At 39.8% G+C, this 22249-nt stretch overlaps 1 protein-coding gene across 3 annotated transcripts in view; it reads left to right on the forward strand.

Annotated features, from left to right (window-relative positions):
* The window catches only part of LOC132856732 (collagen alpha-1(XIV) chain-like), a 75811-nt gene that overhangs the window by 29163 nt on the left and 24399 nt on the right, over window positions 1-22249 (forward strand). For all 3 annotated transcript variants that reach the window (XM_060886456.1, XM_060886454.1, XM_060886455.1), the window contains exons 11-23: window positions 1061-1190; window positions 4668-4813; window positions 4995-5124; window positions 6146-6285; window positions 6703-6829; window positions 7201-7340; window positions 9086-9218; window positions 9486-9530; window positions 9625-9767; window positions 17047-17176; window positions 17502-17624; window positions 18035-18184; window positions 19657-19773. In XM_060886456.1, the coding sequence (XP_060742439.1) occupies window positions 1061-1190; window positions 4668-4813; window positions 4995-5124; window positions 6146-6285; window positions 6703-6829; window positions 7201-7340; window positions 9086-9218; window positions 9486-9530; window positions 9625-9767; window positions 17047-17176; window positions 17502-17624; window positions 18035-18184; window positions 19657-19773 (1654 nt within the window). The remainder of the gene's footprint in view (window positions 1-1060; window positions 1191-4667; window positions 4814-4994; window positions 5125-6145; window positions 6286-6702; window positions 6830-7200; window positions 7341-9085; window positions 9219-9485; window positions 9531-9624; window positions 9768-17046; window positions 17177-17501; window positions 17625-18034; window positions 18185-19656; window positions 19774-22249) is intronic.

Here is a 22249-nt window from a genome sequence, read left to right on the forward strand (position 1 = left end):
ATGCGTAAGTCACTACATGCTGGATTTGGCCAGTTTCCCTCATTCCTCCTGGATGAACCCCAATCAGACTAGAAAATGTCCATCAACAGATGTTGGAAGAATACATATGCATAAGATAAGTGACTAACAAACAAAGGAATATTCATTGCAATTGACTCACCAGCATCATACAAACACTCGAATGTTTATCTTTCGTACATCCAGAAGATTTAAAAGTGACATTCACTAGATGGCCACGTCAGACTCCAAACATCTCTGGTAGTCAGGTTTCCAAGGTGAACCGTAAAACTTCAACAGGGTTTTTTTTTTGTTGAGTTATGCTTATGCCGTAGAGGTAAATAACACATGCCCTGTAACACATACCCTGCTTAATGTTTTAAATTCCCACAATACATATTTAAGTGACACCATGTTCTTTGGGGGTTCAAGTCAGATTTTTTTATTTTACAGTTATTATTGGATGATCCAAAAAAAGTAGATTTTATCAATTTCAAAATCAAATAACACACAATTAAATTAATTCGAATAATAGTCTGAATAGTTTCTGAATACCATTATAGCTCTTTTCCAGAGAAAAAAAAATCAGTTTCTTAGCTGCAAAAAAGTGTACAATTATTGCAGTCTTTCTTTCTTTCTTTCTTTCTTTCTTTCTTTCTTTCTTTCTTTCTTTCTTTCTTTCTTTCTTTCTTTCTTTCTGCAGTCTGTCATAGATCTTTCCTCATCTCTCTGTTTCCATGGAGACTTGCTCCATGTGCTTATGTTTTCATTTTTCTTCCCTCATCCTATCATTGTTTTCTTCCTTCACTCTACTCATCCAGTCCCTGTTTCTGTATCTGGTTGAAAAGTCTTATCATGCAAATATGTCTTCAAATCTGAGTCTTGTGTCCTGTTTTCTGACCCCGAAAAAGAAAACACATACACCTACAGATGCATCCTTCTTTATTTGCCTGCATGTTACTATTTCTTTTATCTTTCCGCAATCCTTTTTTGTCACAGGAACTGAATCTGTCCTGAATTGAACTGTCTTTTTTTTATGTGATTCTGTGTTAAATGGTTGCAGGCGGTGGTGAACGGTGATCAGAACTCTGTAATCCTCCAACATCTGAACTCTGTGACTGAGTACCAAGTGGCTGTCTTTGCTGTCTACAGTAACTCTGCCAGTGAAGGTCTGAGAGGCAGCGAAACCACATGTGAGTTTCTGTTATGACACATCGCTGCTCTGTTTCCTCTACTAACTCATATTGTCTCCACAGAGCTCATTTAATAGCCAGCTCTTATAGACAGTGTGACAGATCTCTCATTTCTTTAGCATGTCTAATATAAAATCTGTAAAGCAAAGTGAATGCTGATCTCTCTTCTTCTAAGGGCCTTTTTACACCTGGTCACTTCATGTGTTTTCTCTGATCCGATATCTATCTGATTTGTTAAAACTGTTCCATTTACATTAGGCCACATAAATGCGTCTTGGTGAATCGGATATCGATCCGATCTTTCTACTCCCGCCCAAAATGCAAATATATTTTACCTCATTTTTGGTGTGATTGAAATGGAACACGCTTTGGTGTATGCGGATTTAAGAATGCAATCAAAAAGAAGACGAAAAAACTTGTTACGACGGTTATGCTACAAAAAACAGCATTTACTGTTTGCTGCATTTTTGCTGGCGGCAGCAGTGCATTTTAACACCCAACGAGACATCTGGGTGAAAGATCACCTGCGAGTGATGTACTTAAGTTTGGGAGGAGTATAGCGCTGACGTATGTGGCTTGAACAACCACATTCATTTACACCTGTCCAGTTTATCTGAAATGCGTCCCAGACCACCGCCTGAAGTAGTTTGAACGATCGGATTTATATCCCTATCAAAAACATTTAGGAGGGCATTTAGACCTGGTCTTTTTACCATCGGATCACAGAAAACACATGAAGTGACCAGGTGTAAAAAGCCCCTAAATCTGACTGGAATTGAACTGTCAAACGGTTTGATTGAAAATGAATGCATACACTTATTGTTTGGTTTTTACTGATTGACAGCAACTTTCAAGTGTTTCCTTAAATAGTTTGTTGGGGTTAGTTGAGCACCTAGCAAGCCACTTCACTGTAGGTTTAGAATTTGTGCAGATCCTTTCTCAGAATCTTTATCTTCTTCTTGTCTTCATCCATCTACCCCTCGATCTTTGCAAGCTCATCAGTTCCTGCAAAAGTGCCTCACCTCCACCACCAAGCATCACATTTGAGATGCAGTAGTTATGTTGTTGGCATCCATGACAAAAATTTCCCAGAACCCCAAAACCTTTAGTAACTTTTATGCATTCGAGTGCATTCCATTTTCCCTAAGATTAGGATGCTTGGGAGAGCTCTGATTCCAATTTGAACTCTGCAGTATAATTTCTCTGGTACATTTCCTTATTTTTCCAGAAGTGACTTCACAGTATGAAAGCTGCCTTTCCCCTTTAGCTTGATCAGAAGCAGGCTGCACCAGTGAGATAACACGTGTGGCACTGAGTCACCTACTTGTTAATCACTCAGAGGAGCTTCAATTAGACCTACTCTCCAATTTTTTTCTCTAAATCACTCGTTTCCTGTCTGCGCGTGTGTGTGTGTGTGTGTGTTGGTGGTCTTTTGTGTGTTGCCATGCGTGGATATCAAAGCTGTCTTGTGCTGTAGAGTTCAGACCCAATCTCATCCAGCATTCCAGCACAGACAGTGGGAATGCAACTGGGACACAAATACATTAGCAAGATTGATATTCCTATTCCCTGTTTTCTTAGCATACACACAACCAAACACACACATAGATGGCAGAGAATCTAACCTTGTGTGAAAGTTAATGGTTCTAGGGAGAAAAGACAGGTGTGTGTGTGTGTGTGCGTGTGTGTGTGTGCGTGTGTGTGTGTGTGTGTGTGCATGTGTGTGCGTGCATTTGGGATTGTGCAGTTCCTCAGAAAAGACTGATAGACTACTATATGAGCTAAAAACAACATTCTGTAACCATGCTGCTGAGCTCAGAGTCTCTGAGTACACAGAAGCCTATGATACATCTTTTATCATTTCATAGATGGATGGATAGATGGGTCAGGTTATTTATATTTATTAGAAACTTTTTTGTAAGCTGCAAGAATGGTCAATATTTCAGAAATGCAGTACACATTAAAACACATAAAAGTTAAGAACAGTTTGTACAGATCCAATATAGATGATTAGCACCAGATAAAAAAGAATATCAAATGTCATGAAGCCTGTTTGTTTATCTCTGTATCGGCTAAAGGATATTTATAATCCGTCTTCATGATCCTAAGACAATAATAATGTGGTGCAACTGAAAAGGTTTCCCTTAAATTCAAATTCAAAATCAGATATTTTTCTGCACAACTTTTTGGTTCCTCTGCTTTCTTATCCATCAATTTATCATGTGCTGGCACCATGGCATCATTTGCCTTGACTTTTGGTGCACGAGACTGCTGAATCACATGAACTGAAGATGACAAGACCCATGACCTGTAGTTTCTTGTGTATAATTAACCAATGAGCAAACCCCATTTTAATAACTTTCATGCTCTCTGCAGTATCTATATCTCTATGGTTTAAAGTTGCTGTTAATGTCTTCCTATTAATCAACCTTCCTATTAAACAAAAAATAACATCTTTGACCATAACGCTAATAGTCCTCTAAAATGTGTTAACTTTAAGAACGCAGCTCATGTGGAAATGATAGCCTTTAGATTTAAACATAATACACTGTTAAAGTAGCTGCTTCCATGATAATTGGATGTCTGTGTGACAGAAATGTTGCCAGGATAAGTTTCAAAAACGAAACAAAATTGTTTGTTTTATATAACAGTAAAGTGAAGAATATGGTCTCAAAGTGCAAAACAAAATGTGAGAAATCAACCTCTGAACCAGAGAAAAAAATAATTCAGATAGTGTTTTCACATGTTACATTAAATAAGTGCACTATGTATTCCTGCACAGCTCAGCTGATGCTTTTATAGATTCTATTGTTGGAACTTAAAAAAACGTAATAAAGTTTTGACTCAATTAAAGTTAATGTTAATTACTTATACCATATTCTATATTCCATATATTTTTTTTTTACCTAAAATTTTGTTAAATCATCACAGCATCACAAGATCCATCTGAACAAATCCTAATGGATTTTGTATTAAATTATTTTACATGCAAGGTCTGTTTTTTTACGTTTGTTTATCGTTTTTTGTCCTTTCTTCATTCATATATTAATCCTTATTAGTTGAGAGAAATATTTGGCAGAATATAAGGGCCAAAAATAAATGTTGCGTCCACGTCCCTGAACTGTTTTGCTATGGTTGCTATGGCGATCCGAATGACTTCTCAGGAGTACGAGAGTGAACAGTAGTGTATGAGGTGGAAAAATTCCAACTTGATTCTCAAGTCTTTCTCCCATTTACTACGAATGACAAACTGTTTAAAATGCAGTGCCATGATACTGCTGGCCTGTAATGATTTGGCAAATGGTTTCATGCAAAGCCACCACAACAGAATTGCTACAGGATACAATGCAATCCATTTCATTCTCTCTCTCTCTCTCTCTCTCTCTCTCTCTCTCTCTCTTTCTCACTGTAGTATTTCTCTCCTTCCTGTTAAAGATCAGTAAAAAGAAACTATTTTGTTTGTGTGTGTGTTCCCAGTGGCCTTGCCCATGGTGAATAACTTGTATCTGTATGACATCACGCACAATAGCATGCGGGTGCGATGGGTCCCTGCAGAAGGGGCTTCTGGGTACATGATCCTGTATGCCCCATTGAGTGATCAAGGCTCATCGGATGAGAAGGAGGTGAGAGAGTGGGATAAACCGACTGGAAACCTGCTTTAGGAACTAATCTAACAGTAATATCACCTGCAATCTTACTGACACATGCTTAATATAATGCAAACTGTGTGAGTTTAAATTGTGTGTGTGTGTGTGTGTGTGTGTGTGTGTGTGTGTGTGTGTGTGTGTGTGTGTGTGTGTGTAGGTTAAAATATCAGAGAGTGTAACTGAGATTGAGCTAGATGGTCTGACTCCTGCAACCGAGTACACTGTCACAGTCTATGCCATGTATGGAGATGAAGCCAGTGACCCCCAGACAGGGCAGGAGACAACACGTAAGTGTGTGTGTTGATGTGTGAGTGTGTGTGTGTGTGTTGATGTGTCTTATGCAATATATCCATGCAATATATCATCTGAGACTTTGCTTTAGTTACACTGCCATTTTAAAATATTGACACAGAAATATTTTATTTGAAAATATTATTATCATATATATCATATAACTCCTCATATTCACTCCCTGTTTTTCTTTTTTTTTTTTGACTGGCCCTGTCCTCCATGTTATTTTTTTGTTTTTTATTTAATTTGGCCCACAGACTGTTACTAGATTGATTGGGAAAGAAAAAAAAAAAGTTTGTCGTGATTCCATTCTTGCTTTTTTTTAAAGGTTTTTTTTTTTTCAAGCTATTGTGAAAAATTCTGCCAGCACTGCCTGATAAAGGGACCATATTCCCATATTCAGTCAGTTCCACTTACAGTTGAGGGACACCACATTTCAGCTCTTTATAAATGATGACTGTTAAAACGATTCTTTCGCTCTTACAGCTGGCTAGATATTTGGTGTGATTGGATACGAAAATCGTAATTCAGTGGGGCATGTAGTATGTGTGAATTTATTTCTCTCTCTTTCTCTCCCTCTCTTTCTCAGTTCAATTCAATTCAATTTAATTCAATTCAATTCAATTCAAATTAGCTTTATTGGCAAATTTTACAATGTATTGCCAAAGCATTTATAAGAACATAGAATAAATGATAAACAAGTGAAGAAAAAAAAATAAACGAAAAACAAAACAAAAGAAAGTAAAATCTATACTCTGAATGGTGAGTTAATAAGCATATCTATGTTTGGTCTCTCTCCCTCTCTCTCTCTCTCTCTCTCTCTCTCTCTCTCTCTCTCTCTCTCCCTCTCTCTATCGCTTTCTCTCTCTCACTCTCTCTCTCCTTCTCTCCCTCTCTTTCTCTCCCTCTCTCTCTTTTTCTCTTTTTCTTTCTCTTTCTCTCTCTCTCTCTCTCTCTCTCTCTCTCTCTCTCTCTCTCTCTCTCTCTCTCTCTCTCTCTCTCTCTCTCTCTCTCCAGTTTCTCTCAGTCCAGCACGAGACCTACGCATCACTGACGTGACTCACAATTCAGCTAAGCTCAGCTGGGTAGCCGCGTCTCGTAAAGTGAAAGGCTACCGCATCATGTACGTGAAAACAGACGGAGATCAGACCAATGAGGTAAAAAATTACACCAACAAATATTAACATTCCTACTTTTTATTTCTTTTTTTCTGTAGTAGTAGTACATTTTTACTAGCATGCTGAGTTTATCATTCAAGTTCTATTCAAATCTAAGCTGCTTTAATAAACAAGAAAATGCATTTCAAATATATTTACGTGACAGAAATGTCACCTGGATAATAAGATAAAATAAAAGAGTTAAAATTGTAACATTAACAGGTCATTCCATTTTTTATTTAATCCTCTCCATCACTGATTAAATTGCTGTATGGATTAAAGGGATGGTCTGGTTCAGTAGTGAACAGGATGGCAGGGTTTATAAAAAATTAAGCATACACTTTTTCATGTACTTTTAATGCAGAGTGTTATGTGTGTATTATTTAATTGAATTAATTGTTTAATTTCTCTCACTAGGTTGAAGTCGGTCGAGTCACCACAAAGTTGCTAAGTGACCTCACCTCTTTGACAGAGTACACAGTGGCTATCTACGCCATCTACGATGAGGGACAAGCCGATCCCCTGACAGAGAGCTTTACAACTAGTGAGAACGACCCCAAGAGCTTGCATCCCAGTGTCTGAAATCACTTTTACGCACCATTAACAGTTGTGGTTCTTGTGTGTGTGTGTGTGTGTGTGTGTGTGTGTGTGTGTGTGTGTGTGTGTGTGTGTGTGTGTGATGTGGTAGCCTAGTGGTTAAGGTGCTGGACTACCAATTGGAAGGTAGTCAGAGTTTAATTCCCAGGTCCACCAGGCTGGGCCCCTGAGCAAGGCCCTAACCCTCAATTGCTTAGTTGTATAAAATGAGATAAAAATGTAACTTGCTCTGGATAAGGGAATCTGCTAAATGCTGTAAATGTAATGTAAATGTAAGTGTGTGTGTGTGTGTGTGTGTGTGTGTGTGTGTGTGTGTAGGGAGTGTTCCTGTCCCTGTGAGTGTGAGGAGCAGTGATGTGACCACAGATAGTTTCAGAGTAAGCTGGCAGCATGCAGCGTCTGGCATTTCCCTCTACAGACTCACCTGGAAGCCAGTCAAAGGAGGAGACACCAGAGAGGTAAACACAGACCTGCCAACACAACAGAAACCATACACTTGTTCACACACTCATGCAGCAGGAGGGTTTATCTCTCTGTTTAGTAGATAATTTGCTTCTTATAAGTTTTTATTCATCACAGGTTTGTATACAGTCAGGGAAATAATTATTTCATCCCCTGCTGATTTTGAAGTTTACCCCCTTACAAAGAAATCAATAGTCCATAAATAAAGGTTATAAATTAATTTCATTTTGATTAAGTGAAATAAGTATTTGTTCCCCAAGAAAAACGTGACTTAGTACTTGGTGGAGAAGCTGTTGTTGGCAAGCACAGAGGTCAGACGTTTCTTGTAGTTGGTCACCAGGTTTGTTAACATCTCAGTAGACAGATACTAAAGGTTTTGAGGCTTTTGTTTGGCAACTCGACGTTTCAGCTCCTTCCACAGATTTCCTGGTAATAACGTCTGGAGACTGGCTAGGCCACTCTAGGACCTTAATGAGCTACTTCTAGAGCCACTTCTTTGCTGCCTTGGCCGTATATTTTGGGTCAATTTCATGCTTGTCATTGTTATGCCCATCCACGACCCTTCTTCAGTGTTCTGGCCAGGAGGTTCTCATCCAAGATTCTATGGTACATGGCCCTGTTCATCGGCCCCTCAAGTCTTTCTGTACCCTTAACAGAGAAACAGCCCTAAAGCAGAATGTTTCCACTTCTATGATTGACCTTGCGGGATCCACTGCAGGATCTCAATTCAATATCGACAAAGTGTGTTACCAATGGTTTTCTTGGTGACTGTGGTCCCAGCTCTTCCCGTGTAATTCTGAGCTGATCCCTCAAATTTCTCAGAATCATCCTTACCCCATGAGGTGAGCTCTTGTAGGGAGCTCCAGAGCGGGGGCGGTTGAATTTTATCTTGTATTTCTTCCATTTTTGTTAATATTTTGTCTCTCCCTGTTAAAATAAACCTACCATAAAATTCTAGATCGTTAATTACTTTGTAAAGGGGTAAACTTTATGAAATCCACAGGGGATCAAATAATTATTTCCCCCACTGTGTGTATGAGGGCAGTAGTGGCTTATGTGGTTAAGGCTCTGGGTTGTTAATTGGGTTTGAGGCTTCAGCACTCCCAAGCTGCCACTCTTGTGCCCTTGAGCAAGGCTCTGAACCCTCTTGGCTCCAGGGGTGCTCTATCATAGCTGACCCTGTGCTCTGACCCCAACCTCCAAAGTACACCCTAATTTATGCAGTCATACGAGATAAAGGAATAACCTGGGTGGTGCATACTGATCTCTGATCTTCTCTGATCAGATGTGCTTGTGTTTCCTGTTTAAGGGTTAAATATTTTGACCTGCAGGTAATAATGTGAACTTTTTATAGCTATGTTTTTATTATTTTTAGACCTCTGACATTTCTAGCATTGGCCGTATCCTGAACCCTGAAGGAATCTGGCACGTTGTATTGTGCTGGAAAGACATAGTGATGACCTTAAATGAAGTAATATGTTGAAATCTATCTGTTGATGTTCATCTAAGCAATCTAGCAGTGTTTCACCTGTTTCTCAGATAAATGAGGAATCCTGAACAGCCTATTGCAAAAGAAGAAGTCTAACGCATCACATTTCTTTCTTTCTTTCTTTCTTTCTTTCTTTCTTTCTTTCTTTCTTTCTTTCTTTCTTTCTTTCTTTCTTTCTTTCATTCTTTCTTTCTTTCTATCTATCTATCTATCTATCTATCTATCTATCTATCTATCTATCTATCTCTGTAGATGGTGATTGGGGGTAATCTAAATTCCTATGTGATTTTGGGTCTGAAGCCACAAACTGAGTATGAGGTCGCTCTCTCCGCCATCTACAAAGACAAAGCTGAGAGTGAGACAGTCATGCTCATTGAAACTACAGGTAATCTAACACCAAATTCACCATTAATCTTATCAGGGAAAGTATAGATAATCTAACAACAAATAAAGTACTGATCCCATCAGTGGGGTATCAGGTAATCAAACACCAAACACAGATCTAATCCCATCAGTGAAACCCCATGTAATGCAACACCAATAATTAGCAGCCAAATTATTGTGACAAGAACTTGCCATGTTTTTTTACTGTATATACCATGTTTTTTCCTTCCAAGTATTTATTCCAATAATCCTTTTACCCCCTTTTTAGTTGCTAGAACAACAACAGCGGCGACTACCACCACAACTACAGCAGGTATGAAAAACAGTCTTGGAGTTATTTTTAATAGATTTTTACTAAAAAGGCACTGTTTTTTATGATTTTTGTTGTTTGACATGCATATTTGTAGTGGCTAAGATGGGTGTGCGAGGTCTGCAGCTGAGCGATTTTACTACATTCAGCATGTTATCATCGTGGGAACTGCTCGGCTCAAATGTGTATCAGTATAGAGTATCCTACGTTTCAACACGTGGTGACAGAGCTGAACAAGTGGTAAGTGCATATTTTATCAACACTAACACTGTACTTACTACTACAGCTGTCAATCACAATGACACAGTGTACATATGCACTACAGCTGTCAATCACAATGACACACTGTACTGATACACTACAGCTGTCACTCACAATGACACAGTGTACTGATACACTACAGCTGTCACTCACAATGACACACTGTACCGATACACTACAGCTGTCAATCACAATGACACAGTGTACTGATACACTACAGCTGTCAATCACAATGACACAGTGTACAGATACACTACAGCTGTCAATCACAATGACACAGTGTACTGATACACTACAGCTGTCACTCACAATGACACACTGTACTGATACACTACAGCTGTCACTCACAATGACACACTGTACCGATACACTACAGCTGTCACTCACAATGACACACTGTACCGATACACTACAGCTGTCAATCACAATGACACAGTGTACTGATACACTACAGCTGTCACTCACAATGACACAGTGTACTGATACACTACAGCTGTCACTCACAATGACACAGTGTACCGATACACTACAGCTGTCACTCACAATGACACACTGTACTGATACACTACAGCTGTCACTCACAATGACACAGTGTACTGATACACTACAGCTGTCACTCACAATGACACACTGTACTGATACACTACAGCTGTCACTCACAATGACACACTGTACTGATACACTACAGCTGTCACTCACAATGACACAGTGTACTCATACACTACAGCTGTCAATCACAATGACACAGTGAGCTGATACACTACAGCTGTCACTCACAATGACACAGTGTACAGATACACTACAGCTGTCACTCACAATGACACACTGTACTGATACACTACAGCTGTCACTCACAATGACACACTGTACTGATACACTACAGCTGTCACTCACAATGACACACTGTACTGATACACTACAGCTGTCAATCACAATGACACAGTGTACAGATACACTACAGCTGTCACTCACAATGACACAGTGTACAGATACACTACAGCTGTCACTCACAATGACACAGTGTACTCATACACTACAGCTGTCACTCACAATGACACAGTGTACCGATACACTACAGCTGTCACTCACAATGACACAGTGTACCGATACACTACAGCTGTCAATCACAATGACACACTGTACCGATACACTACAGCTGTCACTCACAATGACACACTGTACTGATACACTACAGCTGTCACTCACAATGACACAGTGTACTGATACACTACAGCTGTCAATCACAATGACACAGTGTACTGATACACTACAGCTGTCACTCACAATGACACACTGTACCGATACACTACAGCTGTCACTCACAATGACACACTGTACTGATACACTACAGCTGTCACTCACAATGACACACTGTACTGATACACTACAGCTGTCACTCACAATGACACACTGTACCGATACACTACAGCTGTCACTCACAATGACACACTGTACCGATACACTACAGCTGTCAATCACAATGACACAGTGTACTGATACACTACAGCTGTCACTCACAATGACACAGTGTACTGATACACTACAGCTGTCAATCACAATGACACAGTGTACTGATACACTACAGCTGTCACTCACAATGACACAGTGTACCGATACACTACAGTTGTCAATCACAATGACACAGTGTACTGATACACTACAGCTGTCACTCACAATGACACACTGTACCGATACACTACAGCTGTCACTCACAATGACACACTGTACCGATACACTACAGCTGTCACTCACAATGACACACTGTACCGATACACTACAGCTGTCAATCACAATGACACAGTGAGCTGATACACTACAGCTGTCACTCACAATGACACAGTGTACCGATACACTACAGCTGTCACTCACAATGACACACTGTACTGATACACTACAGCTGTCACTCACAATGACACAGTGAGCTGATACACTACAGCTGTCACTCACAATGACACACTGTACTGATACACTACAGCTGTCACTCACAATGACACACTGTACTGATACACTACAGCTGTCACTCACAATGACACAGTGAGCTGATACACTACAGCTGTCACTCACAATGACACAGTGTACCGATACACTACAGCTGTCAATCACAATGACACAGTGTACTGATACACTACAGCTGTCACTCACAATGACACAGTGTACTGATACACTACAGCTGTCAATCACAATGACACAGTGTACTGATACACTACAGCTGTCACTCACAATGACACAGTGTACCGATACACTACAGCTGTCACTCACAATGACACAGTGTACCGATACACTACAGCTGTCACTCACAATGACACACTGTACCGATACACTACAGCTGTCACTCACAATGACACACTGTACCGATACACTACAGCTGTCACTCACAATGACACAGTGTACTCATACACTACAGCTGTCAATCACAATGACACACTGTACCGATACACTACAGCTGTCACTCACAATGACACAGTGTACCGATACACTACAGCTGTCACTCACAATGACACACTGTACCGATACACTACAGCTGTCACTCACAATGACACAGTGTACTCATACACTACAGCTGTCAATCACAATGACACACTGTACTGATACACTACAGCTGTCACTCACAATGACACACTGTACCGATACACTACAGCTGTCACTCACAATGACACAGTGTACTGATACACTACAGCTGTCACTCACAATGACACAGTGTACTGATACACTACAGCTGTCACTCACAATGACACAGTGTACTGATACACTACAGCTGTCACTCACAATGACACAGTGTACTGATACACTACAGCTGTCACTCACAATGACACACTGTACCGATACACTACAGCTGTCAATCACAATGACACAGTGTACCGATACACTACAGCTGTCACTCACAATGACACACTGTACTGATACACTACAGCTGTCACTCACAATGACACACTGTACTGATACACTACAGCTGTCACGCTGTCACTCACACTAATACACAGTACACATATACTGCAGCCATTTCCAAGAAAGATGCACACCGTAAATCTCTTTTAAGCATGCCATCTTCTGTTTTTCTTGTTTGTCATGACTTGTTTGATGCTTGTCCAGAGGCTTGTTGGATGCTAAAACCCTTGTATGATTTGCTCCTATAAAACCCTGCTCATGTTACTATTTAGTGGTATACAGTGTTCATTTTATTTGTGCCTGTATTTACATTTAATGTAACTTTTCATAGCCTCGCTCTGTCAGAATCGCTGGCAGAGGTTTAGCACCAGAAATAGAGTGGACAGTTTCTCAGTTCCTCAACATGTAAAGATACTTTTGGTCAGCTAAGTTTAAGAGCTGCTCATAACTCTGTGTTCAGTTACATACTCCAAAATACTTCATTCAGAAAGCATGCTCTATAAACTTTCATTTGGATTGCATTGTGTGTGTGTGTGTGTGTGTGTGGGGGGGGGGGGGGTTGTTTTGAGCAACCAAGGCATCTCTTTCGTCAGGTTAATAGACAGCTAGTATGTCAGGATAAACTGTTGTGAATTGTAGAGAGAGAATTTTATTTTAATACACCGTAAGACATTTCACTTTGGTTAAACTTAGAAAAAAAAACTTAATCAAGAATCTTTTTTTCTTTTGAAAACTTTGAAACAAACCCAGTGTCAGACACTGATACCAAATTATCAACAATAACTATTTCATTTATAGTCTTTCACTATGATACAAACAGAATTAAATAGAAATTGACCTGTGAGGTCAGTTTGTTATCTGCAGTGTTAATTTTTAATAATCTACCGCTTATCCGAACTACCTCGGGTCACGGGGAGCCTGTGCCTATCTCAGGCGTCATCGGGCATCAAGGCAGGATACACCCTGGACGGAGTGCCAACCCATCACAGGGCACACACACACACACTCTCATTCACTCACGTAATCACACACTACGGACAATTTTCCAGAGATGCCAATCAACCTACCATGCATGTCTTTGGACCGGGGAAAGGAAACCGGAGTACCCGGAGGAAACCCCCGAGGCAAGGGGAGAACATGCAAACTCCACACACACAAGGTGGTGTCGGGAATCGAACCCCCAACCCTGGAGGTGTGAGGTGAACGTGCTAACCACTAAGCCACCATGCCCGCCCATTTATAATTTAGATTTGTAATTATAGTGATGATAAAGACCGTTAAGATTTCCAGCCATTGAAAGTCATGTCATTTGGTGCCGTGTTACAGTCAAAAATTATTACTATTATTATTACTAATACTATTACTATTATTATTCTGCTGTCTTAAAAGGATTTACCAGGAACATTGTCATATCTTTGGTTTATATGATGAAAATTAATATGATGTTCTTGTCTCATCCAGCAGACTGGAAGTGTTTCTGTGTTACTGTATTGTTTTATTACTGCATAATCACCTCTCTTTTTAAGCTTTACTCAGTAAAATACTACAATAGCATCATGTGTTCCTCTGCAGTCTTATGAAGCACACTTATGAAGAAGTTAAGTATTAAATCATAAGAACTAGTAAATATGGTAAATAACGGTAAACATATCTAGAACTTTAAAATGATTTTTTTAAATGTACGGCAAATAGGCTCAAGAATAAAAGCATACTTTGTTGTTGTTGTTTTTTTCCTTCTGAAGTTTGTTCTGTGGCTGTTGATTTATGAGGCTGACGTTTAGGCACATTTTATTGGGCACATCTAAAACATGCAGACACTCCAGCACTGCTGGCACACTTTATGAAGAAGGGAAAAAATAGTTTGGCAATGCATGTGTGCTTTTGTTTGTTTCTGAAAAACAGTGGTAGCTTATAGTTAGTTTTATAGCTCCTCGTAAGGTTTAATATACTTTAAAATGTTTAAATTAAATATGTTTTGTCCAGGTCATGTTTGTGATATGTATGCTTTTCAGTGACAAAGCGAAAGAGAATTTCCTCAAATGTTTAACTGGGGAAGTCGTGGCCTAATGGTTAGAGAGTTTGACTCCTAACCCTAAGGTTGTGGGTTTGAGTCTCAGTCCGGCCATGACTGAGGTGCCCTTGAGCACCTCAGTGGGCAGCCGTTTATGTTGCGGTCCCCGGGGAGCAGTTGGGGGCACCACAGCATAAATGGCTGCCCACTGCTTCGTGTGTGTGTTCACGGTGTGTGTGTTCACTGCTGTGTGTGTGCACTTTGGATGGGTTAAATGCAGAGAGCAAATCCTGAGTATGGGTCACCGTACTTAGCTATATGTCACGTCACTTTAAACCAGATAGAATAAATTGCATTTTCAATTATAAATCTGGTTTGTAAAGGATGTGTTAATGTCACTACTGGTAAAATCTGATCCAGTTTAAACCTCTATGACTCTCTGTTATCTGTAATCTATCTGATCATAGTGCATTGTGTAGACACACACAGTGTACCCATTGCTGTATAATGAACTGTAACATTTAAGGAAGATCTGTACTATTTTTCATAACACTCTTTCAACAAGTCCTCTGTAAATGAGATTGAATTATGATATTTATCCTAAGCCTGTTTTCTAAATTGTAGATATTCTACACGTTGTGACTTGCTACCTATAAAGTAGTTTATAATCACTAGGATCTCTGTAGGGCATTTCCAGTGTTATAGATGTGACTGTCTGCACAAGCTTAGCATCAAGGAACACATGCATATATCTGGTCAAGTGTCTCTCTAGGGTTATATTTATAAGATGTCCCAAAAGTCTCTATACATATGGGACATTTATAAGTCGTCTCTGAAACTGGCTCCTAGTTTGTCAACAATGTTGTCTGTGATATTAAAGTCTATCACAATCTGGAGACAGCTTCCTGATCCATCCAGCCATGAGAATGATTTCAATAGGTTTGTGTGTGTGTGTGTGTGTGTGTGTGTGTGTGTGTGTGTGTGTGTGTGTGTGTGTGTGTGTGTGTGTAAAAGTGTCGTTCTTTGGGATCATTCTTCCTTTGACTCAAGGGTTTCCCTCTGGCACTCCGGTTTCCTCCCACAGTACAAAGACAGGTGTTGTAGAGTGGTTGGCATCTCTGTGTAAGTGTGTATGTATTTGTGCCCTGCAATAGACTTGTATCCTGTCTAGGATGTACACTGCCTTGTCTCCTGAGATAGGCTCCAGTTTCCCTGTGAGCCAGCAGGATAAGCAGTGTAGAGGATGCATGGACTTTTAAACCAGATAGACACTAACGAAAGGTTTGGTAACATCAGAAACATGGTGAAAGTGAAAAAAGGTGAAGTGAAAGTCCTTTTGTGTGGTGGTTGTGATTATTGTGTGATATGTATAAAAGTGACTGTGAGCCTGGGAGTGGAGGGGTGCTGTGAGTAATAAAGTCCAGTACAGCCGTGTTTGTAGGCTGTGGTGTGTTCTGGGATTTGGAGTTTGCAGACCTGACAGTTATCAGTTCATTCATTCATTCATTCATTTTCTACCGCTTATCCGAACTACCTCGGGTCACGGGGAGCCTGTGCCTATCTCAGGCGTCATCGGGCAGCAAGGCAGGATACACCCTGGACGGAGTGCCAACCCATCGCAGGGCACACACACACTCTCATTCACTCACGCAATCACACACTATGGACAATTTTCCAGAGATGTGAATCAACCTACCATGCATGTCTTTGGACCGGGGGAGGAAACCGGAGTACCCGGAGGAAACCCCAGAGGCACGGGGAGAACATGCAAACTCCACACACACAAGACGGAGGCGGGAATCGAACCCCCAACCCTGGAGGTGTGAGGCGAACGTGCTAACCACTAAGCCACCGTGCCCCCCACAGTTATCAGTTTAAATAAGCTATACAGAGCTGTTACATTAACGCCTTCTATTTGTTCTCACTCTTAACGTTAATGAGACACAAAGTTCAAAATGTGCAAAGACTTCTATCCTGAACACTTTCCTGTGTTACTCACTGTTACAAAATATTGACACTTTAGACTCCTTCCCCAATGCTAAATAAATAAATATCTCCTCAAAAAAGCTTCACCATATATCTGCATATATACCAGCATATATTTACATGTTTACTGTATAGTGTAGTCACATGTTCCCCGGTTTCCAAACATCACTGTCAAAAATATGAATTCGACATCTGTCTAAAAAAAATGTTACCTCAAGAAGTGACTGGATTTTAATGCATTAAGACCTGCGATGATTCTGATTCTGATTTTCTGACTGTCCTGACACTTAAGGCTTAATAAACGGCCTGTTCTGTCAACACGCTTCAGAGAATGATGATAAACCTACTGTAAGTGAACTTCTTGTGGTTCTGTAGATCATGGTTCCTGGCAATCAGAACTCGGTGGTGTTGCAGCCGTTGATGTCAGACACAGAATACAGAGTGAGTGTGACAGCTGTTTATGCAGACGGAGACGGACCAGCCAGTACACGCTCCGCTCGCACATGTACGTGTCTAATCACTTTGGGATTATGAGTAAAGTGCATATTACTGAAAGCATTCCTTCTCAATTTTTTGTGTTATTTATTTCTCTCTCTCTCTCTCTCTTTCTCTCTCTCTCTCTCTCTCTCTCTCTCTCTCTCTTTCTTTTTTTTTCTGTTTCCCCCTCTCTCTGTGTTTCTCTATCACCCCTTTTTCGTCTGTATTTCTGTCTGTTTGTCTATATTTCTCTCTCTCTCTCTCTCTCTCTCTCTCTCTCTCTCTCTCTCTCTCTCTCTCTCTCTCTCTCTCTCTCTCTCTCTCCCTCTCGATCTCTCTGTGTTTCCCCTCAGTGCCTCTTCTTGCTCCTAAGAACCTGAAGGTGTCAGAAGAATGGTTCAATCGCTTCCGTATCACCTGGGACACGCCACCATCTCCCACTATGGGATACAGAGTAATCTACCAGCCCATCTCAGGTAAACACACCTCCACATGCTTACTAGAAATGACAAATATGACAGTACATCAGTACAGAAATTCTTGCTAACTTTGATTTTAAAAACTTCCCCTATCATCTGTACTGAGTGTGTAAGCAATCTTCTCTGATCGGGAGTATCATGGATAATTTAACAGCTGGTGTATGATCACAAACTGAACTGATTATGTTCAAGAAAATCAAGCATGTTATAGACTAAAATACTTGTAGATATCTATGGCTATTTGCTTGAATTCAGCACATAATTTCTGAACCACGGAACCAAAAAAGAAACAACCGTGAGACTGCAACGCATACTACACATGCTTCAATGCAGATTATGTTCAAATAAAGATTTATATTAATTGAACTATTTGTAGGAACCATTTGTGTGTGTGTGTGTGTGTGCAGTACCAGGCCGGGCCCTGGAGACATTCGTTGGTGATGATGTAAACACCATGCTGATCTTAAACCTGTTGAGTGGGACAGAATACAGTGTAAAGGTCATTGCCACGTACACCACAGGCTCCAGCGACGCTCTCACTGGCAAAGCCAAAACACGTGAGTTACACAACAGCACGATACTCACACACGTTTACTCTGAGATATGTGTAGCAGCTACAGCATCATCAGATAGCTGTGTTATCTTTTGGATTCAAAGCCTCCTCATGATAACACAAGTGCTTTTCTGCTGTGCCACTCACCTGTTTATTTAACAGAGCTGACTGCTTGTTTCCTGTATATTGATACAGTAGTAAAATTAATTTCAGTGCAAAACTCATCATAACTGAGTGTAATGAAGACAAGAATTCAAAGAAATGAAACAGAAATTAGTTGATTATTAACTGACACTTCATTCCCCTGAGTATCCTCAGGACGAGCTTCTTCCCTCAAGCCATCAGACTCTTTAACACTTACATGTCCATCTCTCCATCTCATCCAAGTCTCTTTCTTAGGATTCCATAAAGCCTTGTTCACCGAAATTCTCCGCTTTCCTGTTACTACATGTAAATTATATGCACATGTCATTTCTGCACACTCCGCACCGTTACTAGATACAACATAATTGCACATCATAGTACTACATTTAACATGTAAATGTCTTGCACATCACACTCTATTACCTCTTTCTCACGAAGCAGATTCACAGGGGTTGGAGGTAATTGCAGGGTGTGTATTTAATAACAAAAAGGCACAGGGAATGCCAAAATTGGGGAGACAAAAAAACAGAAATTGTCAGAAAGTATTGGAACACACACACTCACACACACACACACACACAAAAAAAATTAAACCATGGCTCATGTGGTAGCTCTGTGGTTAAGGTGCTGGTCTGGAGCTCGGCAAGGTGGGAGTTCAAGCCCCAGGTCCACCCTGCTGCCCCTACTGGACACCTGAGCATGGCCATTAACCCCCAATTGCTCAGCTGTATAAAATAAGATAAAAATTTTTGTTGCTTTATATAATTGTTTCTACCAAAAGCCATAAATGTATCATCACAGATCAAAGAAACAGAGTGTATACATCACAATGAAGAACTGAAACCAAGGGCTAAATAAAGGTGACAAACAAACATCCTGCAAAGATGATAAACAGGTGCACATTATTAAAGTCTGTGACTGTGAATGTGGGCATGCTGTGAGTCGAAGTCCGTGGCCATGTTTTTAGCTGCTGTAAAACGGAGCCTGTGACGTTAAGCGATGTGACACTTTTCTTTGTATTATTTCTATTCATTATAGTAACTTAGTTCTTGAATTTAGTTTATTAATATGCACAATCTAAGGAAGGTTTTTATTCCATTGAAAATCAATGTAACTGTATTCATGATAAATAAAAACCTTGACCCTTGCCGGTCAATAAAACTACACTTGTGGAAATAAATAGTGGCTGCTGTGTGTTAAATAACAGTATAGAGAATAAAGTACAACTAAAAGCTCCTTACACACCATCATTTATACCCCACTCAGAATGGCAGTTTATGTTTAGATATATATATATATATATAATCCCCACCTGTCTTATTCTCTCTACAGTGTACCTGGGCGTAACAAATCTGAACACCTATCAGGTACGAGTGAACAGTATGTGTGCTCAGTGGCAAGCTCATTCTCACGCCACCCGGTACCGTGTGACCATCGAGTCCCTGCTCAGTGAGTACAATGGACATTTTCACATCTTAGACACTGGCACACACACACACATACACACACAATGTCCAATTGGGAAAATTGTTTATGAGTTTGTAAAATGAGCTATTAAATTCCTGAGGGTTTTTTTTTTTTAAATGAATGGCAGATGAATCTAGATGAAGATTTGTGAAACACATTGCATACACAGCACCAAAGGTACATTACAGAATGTATGTTCAGTTTAGATTCATCTGTATGATGCAGTTTCAAAAAAAACATGTCAATAAAGAGGCTTTAAAAACCTAGATGTACTTTTAGATATCAAATGAGTATGCCATAGTAAAAAGTGATGAGGAACCTTGAGAGGAACCAGCTGCAAAACCTATCGTGAAATCATTGTCTTCTGGTTGACTTTGGATTGGAAATCAGTGTTGGCTCAAATGTTTAAGGTGCTCAAAAGGTTGCTGTTCAAGTCATAGCACCACCAAGCTGCCTCTGTTGGGTGGCCCTTATTCATGGGTGCTCTATTACAGTTGACCCTGTGCTCTGACCTCATAGTCCTAAACTGGGATATAGGAACAATATTTTTTTCACTGTGCTGTGATGTGTATATGAGAAATTAAGGCTTCTTTCTTCTTAAATTATTACAGTGTAGAAGAAAAAGACAAACAGCACTGGGTGTATTATAAGGTCTTGAGAATATACATATATATACACATTTTTTCCAAATAAAGGTGCATACTGTAAAGCTTCATCCATCCGATAAGCTGATTTAGCAGAAACTCACAGAATTTCCGGAAAAGCCCTCTTGCCTTTGTAAGAACTCCTTGTGGAGTTTGGACCAAGATGAGGATGTAGTTTTAGTCTTTATGTGTGAGGGTGGGAGATGGTTGTGGCTTATAATCAGGCACGCTCTCACTCTCTCATAGTGGGGATGAAGAACTGAGCTCTTGGTAAATCTGCTCTCTGTAAAGAGAGACAAACGCCCGAGGCTCAGCTGGATATGAAAGGCGCTCAGATCTTGTGCACACACATGCACACACACACGCACACACACACACACACACACACACACACACACACACACACACACACTGCACTGCATACTAATGTTATATTGAATGTGGAATTCTCTAAGAACTTCGGAATTTGATTTTAAGTTTGATTCAAAGTTTAACTCTGGATTCAAAACCTTCTTGCCATCTTGCCAAACTATCCATCTTTCTTTTGTTTATTTATATAGTCATAATTTACTTTTTCTCTAGTATGGACAATTCTTTTAAAACATATTACCACATTTTTATTTTGTAAAAAAAGAGAAAAAAAGGCGGAACAGTGAATTACACAACATTTAAAAATGTATTCGAGTCTCAGACTGCGTTTCCCTATCCTACAGTGCATCTCATATATATTGTAGAATACAAGACAGTTTGTGTGGGGTAGGGGATTGATAACCTGTGTGTGTCTGTAGACTGTGGAGTCCACTGTGCTGTGATGGAGGAAAAATGTCCATGATGCTGAACTGACACTGATAGGCTCTGAGGTCGCACCTCCATCACTGACAATGATAAACAAACGTTTCGTCTCCAGGTGTCACAGTGTACTTCCTGTTGACTAGAATGAGGACCGGTTGCGGTTGTCAATACCATTGAACTCTATGGAAACTTATTTTTGTTTTATTTAGCTTCATTACGTACAACAACTTTGTTGCTAAGCAGCTTCAGAATAATCAAGTTCTATACTTCTAAAGACTTAGTCAAAGCTAAGTATGAGCAAGAAATTCATTAGAGAGAAAGCCTTGGATCAGCTACACTTAAAAGGAAGGACCATTTGATATTATGAGAAACGCAGTGTTACAATACTTAATCATGAAAAGAATAGAGTAACAGTTGTGTTAATAAGCAAGATGTTGTAAACACATTGAGTTTTTAGTATAACCACAGCATCTGACAATTAGACAAATTGAAGCGTACAGTATAACCATTGCAGTTTTTAAGACATGACCAGTGCAGGTGGCTTTATGAAGCAGAAGAAAGCCCAGAAGCACTTTATTAGGACTTTATTGTGGATGGGTGTTACAGCAGGCAGGTCAGGAGGGTGAGGATATGATGGCTGGGGAAACTGTCAAGTCCGTGGCCCTATGTTATGATATCGCCGGTTCCTAAAAATATAAGATAATAATTATAATTATATTAATAATTATAATAATAATAGTTATTTGATATTTTTAAGCTGTCACACTTTTCTTGTTTTGTTGTCTTTTATAATGTTTTCATTTATACATTTAAGTATTTCACATTTTTTGCACAATACATTACAATACCTCATATAACCGCTGCTACTATATTAAGTGTTTATTCCAGTATTTCTGGATGTGTACTAAAGAACATACAGTATGTACAGTATGTTTGATTTTGTCCTGCACTGTCTTTTTGTCTTTTGTCTTGCACTATTTGCACCATGTTGCACAGATGCACTTTATGTGGCTAGGACTAAC

This window comes from Tachysurus vachellii, chromosome 14 (genome assembly GCF_030014155.1).
Source record: "Tachysurus vachellii isolate PV-2020 chromosome 14, HZAU_Pvac_v1, whole genome shotgun sequence".
Taxonomy (NCBI): domain Eukaryota; kingdom Metazoa; phylum Chordata; class Actinopteri; order Siluriformes; family Bagridae; genus Tachysurus; species Tachysurus vachellii.